Raw genomic sequence first — 12,651 nt, forward strand, 5'->3', positions numbered from 1 at the left:
TCATATAGATATGGCGGGAACAAAATTTTCCTTTCTCGCTTAATAATATAGATTATACGGAATTTGAACACGAAATGCGTACTATTGAAATCTGTTGTTAATGTTATTTATTCAACTATAAGTTTATCGAAAAAAATTAAAGTTGTTTCTTTACTTAAAAATTATTCTTATCATGATTTTTGTCATAAAATTTGACAATGACCTTCACTAAAATATTATCTCATTTTTCTAAGCTGGTTGTTATTTATATGATATAACACTATTGAGTATTTTAAAAATTAAAGATAATTTGTTTTTGTACAATTATATATATTTTTTTTAATTACAGATAGGAAATATAAATTGCTGGTTATTTTATTTAAAATTGCATTTATAAATTTGACTTGTCATTGTGATAATAAAAATCATGGATAAAGAAATTAACCATGATTATAATAATAATTATAATTGTTAGTGATTAACAAGGACTTCGTAATCTCGGAAGGACAATTCTTCTCCGTCAAATGGTATATAAAGACATCCATGGCTAGGCTGAATTTTACCAATTGTTTGTGCACCGTTGTGAAGAACACGACCTACGTAAAGAGGTTCTCCTTCAGAAGTCTGTCCCCCTACAACAGCATCCTCAGGAATTACACCATTACTAGCAAATTCCCAAGCAAATTCTCCTTGGCAGAGTACCTAGAAAGAAAAAAAAACTACAATAAATTCTTGTCTTATCATAAACATTATCACGTTATCGAGCTATATATTTTTATATATTAAATTGATAACAAATAAACAATATAATAAAGTACTTCAAATTCTTGTTTTGTATGTTCTTCACCAGCATGACAAATATATACAGCTTGTTTATCTGGGATCACTTTAGCTGGAACCGTATCTCCATTATGGTAAGCACGTCCAATGTAGATTGGACAACCATCAACGTCTTTACCTCCTTTAACAGCCGTTTCCGGAAGTGATTGACCTACATGTCGTGACACCCATCTGTAAGCTGATTTAAATATTCTTTAATTTTATTTTTTTCTTGCATTAATACCAAAGTAAAAAAATATTTTCGTTGCAATTTATTGCAGGGAGCATTAAATTTTTTTATATCAGATAAAAAATGGATTAAAATAAACATTTTTATGATACTTTCAAATAACGCATACTGTTAATTATAAATAATGATTATTTGTTTTTGCAAACATTTTACTTTCATACTTTTTTAAAGTTAAGATTATTTATTATTTTAATTTTATTAAACATATAATGTACGATAATATATAAAGAAAAATATTCGAATTAATTTTATCGAGTTTTTTTTTGTTACGATTTGTCAATAACATATATATATAAATTTAAATATTAAACTTTAGTTATCGTTTTGAAGATATAATTAATCTTTTCATTACAACAAGCTTTCGATTTAATCCATCAAGTTACTTTCAGTATCATGAATAATTAATAGTACTGGACTTTCGGTTAATCTTATATTTTATGATTAAGATAATTTTTGTTTCAATTTATAATCATGATAAAAACTTTTATTATGCTGTAAAAAATTTGGGGAGTGAATGCAGATTAAGCCGGAGTGAATGCGAAATGGACGATTGTTTATTTATTTAATCCCGCTGGAGTGAAATATATTCCGAAGGGAAGATTATTTTAATACATTAATGGAAAAAATTGAAGGATCAAAAAAAAAATTCTAAATTTTTAGGTGGTTTTCAACAGGCTCTAACTTTGAGAGAAATGGTCGTACAAGAAAAAAAAAAAAGGAAATTGTAGCTCCAAGTATCTACTTTTTGGATTAGAACTTCAAAATTTTTTAGCGTCAGTGGTTTTAGAGTAATCTTAGAAAAACCAGCGACAAAAAAATTTTCAAATTTAAAAATTTTTTTTTTTTTGGTCTCCGGGCGTGGAAAAAATTATTTTTACTTAACCACTATGAGGATCGGATGCCTTCATTATTCAGCTTTAATTTCTTTTTTTATGGACCTTGATACGTCCACTTCTCGCCGAGATATCGGTCTTCGAATGGAAAAGGATCCTTTTGTCTTTGATTATCGATATCTCAAAAACCAATGATCGCACAGAAAGTCAATGGTGGGTTTTAAAAACTTGAATAAATTCCCTTCAACGATTAGCCATTGCTTTTCCGAAAAAAAAATTTTTTCCTATCGTCACATGAATTTAAAAATGCAACAAAAAAAGGGCTTTTTGTGGTTTTTTGGAAAATCAAGCGCTGAAACGAAAATATTGTGGAAATCGATAATGTTGACTGTGCATTTTACAGTTCAATATGTCCACAAAAACCCTGCAGAGAGGCAGATTAATCCAACCAGCCGTTTTTTTGTTTCACGCGATCAAATTTAAAAAAAAATTCAAATTTAAAAAAATTAAAAAAAAAAACTAAAACCACTGACGCTAAAAAATTTTGAAGTTCTAATCCAAAAAGTAGATACTTGGAGCTACAATTTCCTTTTTTTTTTTTTCTTGTACGACCATTTCTCTCAAAGTTAGAGCCTGTTGAAAATCGCCTAATAATTTAGAATTTTTTTTTGATCCTTTAATTTTTTCCATTAGTGTATTAAACTTCGAATCGGAGGGATTTCGGATTTTAAAAAAATTCGTAATCACTCCGAATTTACTTCCGATTTTTTACAGTGTTATTTATGTTATATATATTAAATATAATAACGCGGAAAAGAGTACTCCTCAAGCGCGAACGCGCTATGTGTCCCTGACGATCCCCGGGTCAAAAAGAAAACTTGATTTAGACTTGGTTTACCAAGTCGAAATTTGAAGCCGTTTTTCACAAGACAAATTGGACTTTTTTTACGGAGATATGAAAACCATTGACTTATCGCCTTGGTTTACATTGAAAAAAAAAAAAAAAAACTTTTCCCAAGTATCAATACTTCATTTAAAGAAATATTTACTCGGTACTATACAAACAAATAATATTCTTAATCATAGTAAATATGTACTTCAATCGAGTAATATTTTCTTGATTTAAAAATTTCTATACTTATTTTAAAAAAATATACTTGATCGCAGTACATTTTGCTAAGATTAAAAAAATATTTACTCGGTAGGATACAAACATTTATATACTTTAAAAACGTTTTTTTTTCTCAGTGTAGACTTAACTGGATTCCTTAGTCACGATTTAAGACGAAAAAGCCGAGATCAAGTCGAAATTGAATTAGTTTAGACTTATTCGACTTAAATTATAAGGCGAAAAACTCAAAACTAAGGTGAAATAATTTTTATATACACTGTAAAAAATCCGGAGTGAAATTAAATCCGAATTCACTCCGCATTCACTCCGCCACTCGGAGTTCCGGAGTTTTAAAAAAAATCACTCCGCATGCGGAGTAAATTGGGAGTTTTTTTTTAGCGGAGTGATTGCGGAGTGACGCGGATTTTATTTCACTCCCAATTCACTCCGGTCCGGAGTTTTAATACTTCAATAAATTTATATTAAACTGCGAAACAATGTGTGTGTATGCGAGTGTGTGTTTGCGTGCATGTGTGTCTTTGGGTGTGTGCAGGTGTGCAAATGTGCGCATGTGTGCAAATTCGTGCGTGTGTGCAAATGTGTGCGTGTGTGCAAATGTGTGTGTGCGAGTGCGCGTGTGTGCCTAAATATGTATGTGCGTATGTGTGTGCATATCAGCTGATCAATAATGTAATACGCGAATTTTTACTTCGATTTTATTGAGTGGAGTTATATTTTATTAATAATATTTTCAAAACTCCGCTCCGGAGTGAATTTCACTCCGAGGGGAGTGAATAATTAAAAATTCATTCACTCCGCATTCACTCCGAATTTAATACGCATTCACTCCGCGAATTTTTTACAGTGTATAAGGCGAAAGTAAGACGAATAAATAACTTTTTTTCGATTTGATTCAGCAAGTCAAAAGTAAGATGACTGAGTGTCGTGCTCTAAATAAAGATGAATAAGTTCAAACTAAGATCAAAAAATAGTAATAAGTTGAAACCAAGATAAAAAAAGTTGAAAAAAATTTAATTTAAGTCGAAAAAGCCGAGATCTTATCGAAAAATTGTCGACAAATCGACAACTTTATAAGAAAATAAGGTGAAGCGAGCCTAAATCAAGTTTTATTTTTGACCCGGGTTGAGATTACTTATTCGGCTAGTTCACTCACGTTAAAGCATTTCTACACACTTTTGATTACACTAAAATGGATTAAATTTATATTGGTACAGAGAAAATTCATTAAGGAATAATTTCGACCTGGTAATAAGTCGATTCATTGTTTCAATGATTTACCATAAATTATTTTAACCCAAGAAACTAGTGCTGTCAGCTGTCCTGTATACGAATCTTAGGCAGCACGATTACTCTAGAAAAATATAATAAATTAGCCTAATTTTTTCGTTATTAGCTTTGTTTTTTTTTTGTCGAATCCTTTTGTTTAATTGTAATTAATAAAAAACTTAAAACCTGTAATTCATGAAAAATTTAACTGCGACTTTTTATTATTTTTTATTTGCGCAGCAGCACTAGGGTGACAGAAGAATTGAAAATAAAAAAGTGATGTCTAAAAAAATTGAGCATAATACACTAATGGAAAAAATTAAAGGATCAAAAAAAAATTCTAAATTTTTAGGCGATTTTCAACAGGCTCTAACTTTGAGAGAAATGGTCGTACAAGAAAAGAAAAAAAAGGAAATTGTAGCTCCAAGTATCTACTTTTTGGATTAGAACTTCAAAATTTTTTAGCGTCAGCAGTATTTGAGTAATCTTAGAAAAACCAACGACAAAAAAATTTTCAAATTTAAAAAATTTTTTTTTTTTGGTCTCCGGGCGTGGAAAAAATTATTTTTGCTTAACCACTATGAGGATCGGATACCTTCATTATTCAGCTTTAATTTCTTTTTTTATGGACCTTCATACGTCCACTTCTCGCCGAGATATCGGTCTTCAAATGGAAAAGGATCATTTTGTCTTTGATTATCGATATCTCAAAAACCAATGATCGCACAGAAAGTTAATGGTGGGTTTTAAAAACTTGAATAAATTCCCTTCAATGATTAGCCATTGCTTTTTCGAAAAAAAAATTTTTTCCTATCGTCACATGAATTTAAAAATGCAACAAAAAAAGGGCTTTTTGTGGTTTTTTGGAAAATCAAGCGCTGAAACGAAAATATTGTGGAAATCGATAATGTTGACTGTGCATTTTACAGTTCAATATGTCCACAAAAACCCTGCAGAAAGCCAGATTAATCCAACAAGCCGTTTTTTTGTTTCACGCGATCAAATTTTAAAAAAAATTAAAGGATCACGTTTTTTGCTCTGAAAAGCTCATAATCTTTAACAAGATGAAAACAAACATTTCTTCGGAGCTTTGTCCACAATTTTCTTGCAGACAGTGATTAAATTTCCAAAAAAGAAAAAACTTTTTTTTCGAAACAAAATTTTCAAAAAAAAAATTTTTTCAAAAAATTTTTTTTTTGGAATAACTTTAGGTAATTTACAAAACCAACACCCAATCATTTTTAACACGTTTACGTTGCTGCATTCCGTGATTTTACTGATCTCTCAGTCATTAGTTAAAAAAAAAATTTTTTTTTTTTGAAAATTTTGTTTCGAAAAAAAAGTTTTTTCTTTTTTGGAAATTTAATCACTGTCTGCAAGAAAATTGTGGACAAAGCTCCGAAGAAATGTTTGTTTTCATCTTGTTAAAGATTATGAGCTTTTCAGAGCAAAAAACGTGATCCTTTAATTTTTTTTTAAATTTGATCGCGTGAAACAAAAAAACGGCTTGTTGGATTAATCTGGCTTTCTGCAGGGTTTTTGTGGACATATTGAACTGTAAAATGCACAGTCAACATTATCGATTTCCACAATATTTTCGTTTCAGCGCTTGATTTTCCAAAAAACCACAAAAAGCCCTTTTTTTGTTGCATTTTTAAATTCATGTGACGATAGGAAAAAATTTTTTTTTCGAAAAAGCAATGGCTAATCATTGAAGGGAATTTATTCAAGTTTTTAAAACCCACCATTAACTTTCTGTGCGATCATTGGTTTTTGAGATATCGATAATCAAAGACAAAATGATCCTTTTCCATTTGAAGACCGATATCTCGGCGAGAAGTGGACGTATGAAGGTCCATAAAAAAAGAAATTAAAGCTGAATAATGAAGGTATCCGATCCTCATAGTGGTTAAGCAAAAATAATTTTTTCCACGCCCGGAGACCAAAAAAAAAAAATTTTTTAAATTTGAAAATTTTTTTGTCGTTGGTTTTTCTAAGATTACTCAAATACTGCTGACGCTAAAAAATTTTGAAGTTCTAATCCAAAAAGTAGATACTTGGAGCTACAATTTCCTTTTTTTTCTTTTCTTGTACGACCATTTCTCTCAAAGTTAGAGCCTGTTGAAAATCGCCTAAAAATTTAGAATTTTTTTTTGATCCTTTAATTTTTTCCATTAGTGTATAAAAAATAAAATCAATTTAAAATTTAAATAAAGATGAATACTCATTTCATTTTTTAAATGACAGTTTTAATTAACCAATTAAAATTACTAAAAAAAGAGTCAAAGTAATATTTTTTTCTTATTTAATATTGGATAAGTGACTGTAAATCACATATTTCTCATTCTCTAACTAAACTGAACTAAACTAAACAGTTCTCCGCATCGGCTTGAAATTAACTGGTTTTTTACTGGCTGCTGACACTGAATCTTGAAGTTCCGATGCAAGTAATCATGAAAAATATGGTGTGTGACTCAGGATGAAACACGATTTCAGACTGTGAGTGCCCGAGTCAAAAAAAAATCTTAAATTTGACTTTGTTAAACTTAATTTCCTTTGAAGTCGTCGATATTCCGACAACTGTATTCCACATTTTAACTTTTTAAACTTTTTTTGACTTAATCTTGACTTTTTTTAACTTTTTTGCCTTAGATTAAACTTTTTTTTTACTTAAATTGTTTAGTTTCCTTTAATTTAACTTTTTTTGGCTTAGATTATTTCATTGCCTTAAATTTGACTTATTTTGTCTTAAAAAAACAACTGGTTATTGATTCGAAATCTAGTTTTATATTTGACTTAATTTTAACTTAAAAATTAAGTCAAATCGAATGTGGTTTTTATACTTTTTTATTAATTAAACTAATTAAAAATTAAAACTCAATTTTAATTATAGCAAATTTTTAAAAAATTATTTCTGATTAAATTAAAAATACTATTAAAAAAATTTTTATTGCAATGATTTTTTTTTATTCTGTTCCTGAAGAATTTGTATAAACTCTTGTTTACAATATCATTTATTTTCATACTGATTAACCAATTCTGCAATAAACGTTTTATTACCTGTATTAATATAAAAACATACCGATAGTAAATTTTCGACAGGAATCGCAAATACATTTTCAGTTACAATGAATTCATATAAGTGTGATAGTTGGAGAAGTCTGACAGGCTCTTTAAAAGGTTTTGTTTGCAGAAGAGTTATTATTGCAAAATGATGGCCAAGGCACTTACAATTACTGATTTTTTGACAATCGCATATTTTATCAATAATTTTTATAATAGTACCTTACATAACTAGTGCCATCGAGTATTATACTCGATGTCACTAGTTGTCTACGATATTTTATATAATGAATGCTCAAAATTAAAACGTCGTTAAATGCATAACGTCGGCGTCATGCGGTCGCGATTATTTTAATAATTTGTCTTTATAAAAATAAATGTTTTTATTTTGGTTCAAGTTATTTACTTATAAAAAATTACTCAAGTGCTTATTTATTTAATTATTAAAAATAAAATTGCGTACTTATTTATTTAATAGAAATTAAAACAATTTTTTTATATTATTGTTTTATTAATCAATAAACATGAAAACTAACCAAATAAGAAGTCTAATACATGTGTATTATTTAAAATAAAAACTTGAACAAATTTTTTTTAATATCAATCTAATAAGCCTTAAAATTTTAGATTAATTAATATCCTCCTTTGATTTGATTTTATTAAAATGTAGTATTTATTTTTACTTTTTGATAAAATTAGAGTTCAGGTTATAAATTTAAGGTGACACAAATTCATCAGTTAATGACGATCCACAATCGTTAGCCGATCAATTCAATGCGCATGTGTAATCTAGGGAATTTTCTTTGCTAGTGATGCAGCTTTAGGTAAAGGTGAGCTCACCCCGGTAACCTATCTTGAACATTTTGACAACTTGGATTATAGAGTAGGGATATATCACGCCTATTTTTGTCGAATTTCGGGGTAGAAGGGATGCACAAATGCTTTAAGAAAGTTTAAACACTGCATTTGACCAATCAGAAGTGATGAGTGTTTAATGAAAAAGTTTATGAGGCCGAGGTTAGGCATTTAACGGCGTTTATTTTGAGCATGTATTATATAAAAGAATGAAGAAGACCAAAATGTTTTTCATTCAAGTATTTAAATGCTACATAAAAAGAATGATTTTTAAATATTTCTTTATAATTTTTTGATATAAACAATATACCATTTAATAATAATCGAAAATATTCTAAACCATAAAGACCTTGAATAATTATTACTGTCATTAATTATATGTTACTAATTATAAGTATTTTTTAAATTTGCGTTGTAACTGTCTAATTTTGTTTTATTCTGACTTTAATGTAACTTTTTTTAACTTAAATCTAAGTAAAACGTATTAAATTCGACGCAATTCTGACTTGAATGTAACTTTTTTTGTCTTAAATCTAAAGGAAATAGAGTCAAACTAAACCAGTTTTGACATAAACGTGACTTGTTTTGTCTTAAATCGATCCTAACTTAGCCACAAAAAGTCAAATCTAAGTCAAATGTTATGGAAATTTTACACTGACTAAAAAAATTAACAGTTGAAATTTGAAGGATGATGACTTAAATTTTAAGTCATAATTAAGATTTTTTTTCGACCCGGGTGATGTCAGCCCTCGCCTGCGGCTAAGGCAGCCACCCTAGTCTGAAATCGTCTTGTTTCATCCCTTGTCACATAATATACTATAATGAATGATCGAGGTGTGCATTTTTGGATTTTCCAACATTTATTTTTAAATATTTTATGACGAAAGTTAAATAAATAAATTTTTTTTTAATTAACTAAATTTTTTTTATTATTAACAAATTAAAAAGTTAACATTAATTTTAGTATTAATTGCTCATAGATACATATTAGATACTATTAATTTTCATAACTATGGAATGTCTGGGTTTTATAACTCAAAGAAGAAAAATAGATTGACAATGACTGTCAGTTTTTTCATTAAGACGATAATAAAACTATTAGCGTTACAGATGATAATAAATTTACGTAACAGGTGATAAATTTTTGGACAAGGTTATTTTTTTATCATCAGTGACAATTAAATTTGACAACTCTAAGCTATTTACGTAACTAAACACCTTCTAAAATTGTGATATAACTTTATGGAATTATTAAATGAATCATAAGTGGTAATGTAAATTGATTTAGTAATACTCATAATTACAAACAAATTTTTATCAAATTTTGTAAAAATTATAATTTCTAATATCTAATTATTTCGAAAATGATCATTGATTTGTTTTAGTAGGAAATTAAAATATTACTCTTGTAATCGAAAGAATAAATAAATAATAATGATAATTATTTAATTATAAAAAATATATATAAATGAAGTAAATATTTTTACCTGGCATTGTGATCAGATTCGCTGTTTGTGAAAGTATAACATTAAATGGCTCTTATCTTTTTTAGCATTCCTATTAAAAATCTGCACTATCTTATCAATTATGTGTGTGTTTATTCAGTCTGTTCAAATGTCCAACTTTTTCCAGAAACGCCTAGTATTTCGTAGAATAATATATGTCACCTTTTAAATTTATATTTATTAATTAGTAATATTATTCTTTATCGTTTCCAATAATTCAGTTTCAATTTCAAAAATAATTCAAGTGTCAGTTCATATGTCATGTTGTTCAGAACGTTGGTATGACAATTGAACGATAGTTTTTAAATATTTTTGTTTAAAAAAATCATTGCGAAAATAAAAAAAAATTTATAATTTTAATATATACATAGATTTTTTTTTAACTCCCAGCTGTGAAAATTGAAAAATTGCAAAAAAAAGGGAAGTTATTGGTTTCGGTCCGATTTTCGGAAATCAAGTTTTTCTTTTTATTACTAGAGTACACGGAAAGAAAATTATTGCAGCGGTTCCCATAATTTTGTGAAATTTTTTCCTATACCATCATAGGAATTACGACCATAAATTATGGGAGCGGTTCCTATAATTATAGGAATGTTTCCCAGAATTATAGGAATAGTTCCTATAATTATGGGAATGATACCCATCACACTATAGGAATGATTCCTACAATTATAAGAATGGTTCCTATAATTTATAGGAATACTTTCTATAATATTATGGGAATGGTTCCCATATTATCATGAAAAAAATCATTTTAAAAAAGTGTGGTAATCACTTCTACAATACACAGAAATATTATTAAACATAAAAACAAAAATTCAAACATTGAAAAAAAAAATCGTATTTGGCAAAAAAACATTAAAATTTTTAACAAGAATTTTTTGTCAGCACAAAACATTAAAAAACATTCAAATTTTGGGAAATTTCTACACTATTGTGTAGAAATAGTATGGGAATCGTTTCCATATTGACATAATAGTATGGGAATGGTTCCCATATTGGTAAAGGAACTATTCCTATAATATTATGGTAACCATTCCCATAATGGTTTGGGAACCATTCCCATATCATTATGGGAACCATTCCCATAATGGTATGGGAACTATTCTCATACTATTATGGGAATGGTTTCCATAATATATAGGAACCATTCCCATAATGCATAGCAAAACTTCCCATAATTTTCCTTCCGTGTAATATTTAAATTTTTAATTCAATGATTTTATTGTTGATGTACATTATTAATAATATATATTATTACATAATAATATTAATAATATTGAATACAAGATAAATTATATAACTGCAGTGACAGCAATTGAGATTTCTTCGCAATAAGTATTACGATGAGTAATGATTAATTTTTTATCATTTATCGAAGATTAAGTTTTATGAAACGATTAATAATTTTTATGCTAAAAATAGTAGAAATTCATTTATTAATACTATAGTAGTTTTATATAAGTGTTACGTCTGTCAGGAAAGTCGTCCTGATTAATGTCGAATTCAATACCGAAGCGAAATTTTTTTCAACATTCACTTTTTATGTTATTTCTCTCATTAGTGTCATCAAATCCATTTACATTTTATTTATATTATTATGTCTATAAGTTATTTTTTCTCGTACTGTACTGTGAGCAAAGATAACTTTTTTTTTTTTTTTAAATACATTTTTGATTTAAGAAATTAATTTGTTGAAAGTTTGAAATAGAATAATTTTTTGGTATGGAGATATTACACTGAAAAAAAAATCGCTAGCTGCTAGCGATTATTTTCTTTAGCAGCTAGCGATTAAAAATCGTTAGCAGGTAGCGATTAAAAATCGCTAGCCGAAAGCGATTTTTTCGCTAGTAGCTAGTACGGTGTAGTTAGGGGAACCTGGGGCACGAGGGTCCCCAAAAAAAATTTTTTTTTATGCTTTTTTTGGGGAGGAGACCATCGTGCCCAGGAAAATAAAATTTTTTTCGTTACAATTTTTTTTTCGAGTGATCCATTGTGCCTCACATATCGCAGATCAACTCAAAATATCTTTAAAACATCAGAGGTATCATGATTTGACCGACAATAAAAAAAAAAATTTTTGAGGGGGGCCTTCGTGCCCCAGGTTCCCCTACCTACACCGTACTAGCTACTAGCGAAAAAATCGTTAGCAGCTAGCGAAAAAATCGCTTTCGGCTAGCGAAAAAATCGCCTCCAGCAAGCGATTTTTAATCCCTACCTGCTAGCGAAAATATCGCTAGCTGCTAAAGAAAAAATCGCTAACTGCTAGCGAAATAATCGCTTGCAGCTAACGATTTTTAATCGCTAGCTGTTAAAGACAATAATCGCTAGCAGCTAGCGATTATTTTTTTCAGTCTATGATCATTTTTATAGTAATTATTTAAAGAAGAAAAAGTAGTAATTTGATTAACTTTTAGAATCATCGGTATCTACCTTCAGAAAGAAAACATATTTTATTTCGCTCCACTAAATTAGCTTTTGGCTTTATTCCAGTCCTACTAATTCCAATAGTTCGTTAAAAACTTCAGAATAGTCATACTTTCTTAATATGAATCAGTGAAAAGTACTGACAATCGGCGAATATTCACTGCCAAGGTCGGAAAGAACCATAGGCCAAGACTTGGACCAGGCATGGGCGAATCTTTACCAGCCTTGGACAAACTTTGACACGGGCCGTGGCTGAGCATTGGGCTAGTTTTGGTCCAAGCATTGGATGATAACAATGGCCCGAGCCTTAGACAATCAAGCCTGGGCCAAGTTTCGGGGACCGAAAAATCTAAGGCTCACCCAATACTCGATTTAAAATTAAACATTTAATACTTTATTTTAATTAACGAAAAATGTAAAAGAAAATTTCCATTTTAATAGTGGGATAAAAGTATCTCTGGAGAAATTTTAAAAATTAATTATGTCATAGCGTATTTTGCAAATTATTTCATTAAAATTTTC

At 28.8% G+C, this 12,651-nt stretch overlaps 2 protein-coding genes across 3 annotated transcripts in view; one reads left to right on the top strand and one right to left on the bottom strand.

Moving 5' to 3' along the window:
• Positions 1 to 288: 288 nt before the first annotated feature.
• Positions 289 to 9,840, bottom strand: LOC130668340 (uncharacterized). The gene is made up of 3 exons (XM_057470583.1): positions 9,685 to 9,840; positions 798 to 997; positions 289 to 681 (listed from the first exon to the last, which is right to left on the bottom strand). Exons 1-3 carry the CDS (start codon positions 9,689 to 9,691, stop codon positions 451 to 453), a joined length of 438 nt encoding a protein of 145 aa, XP_057326566.1. The 5' UTR covers positions 9,692 to 9,840; the 3' UTR covers positions 289 to 450.
• LOC130668339 (neprilysin-2-like) overlaps positions 857 to 12,651 on the top strand; it is a 51,823-nt gene continuing 40,028 nt past the window's right edge. Inside the window, exon 1 of one of the 2 annotated variants that reach the window (XM_057470580.1) lies at positions 857 to 992. The gene's annotated coding sequence lies outside the window, so the exon portion shown is untranslated. The remainder of the gene's footprint in view (positions 993 to 12,651) is intronic. The other variant, XM_057470581.1, reaches the window with a different exon arrangement.

Source organism: Microplitis mediator, chromosome 5, assembly GCF_029852145.1.
Source record: "Microplitis mediator isolate UGA2020A chromosome 5, iyMicMedi2.1, whole genome shotgun sequence".
Lineage (NCBI taxonomy): Eukaryota > Metazoa > Arthropoda > Insecta > Hymenoptera > Braconidae > Microplitis > Microplitis mediator.

Coding starts and splice junctions, on each gene's coding strand:
- LOC130668340 (XM_057470583.1), bottom strand. Junction 682..797: donor ATACAAAACAAGAATTTGAA/GTACTTTATTAT, acceptor TTTTCTTTCTAG/GTACTCTGCCAAGGAGAATT.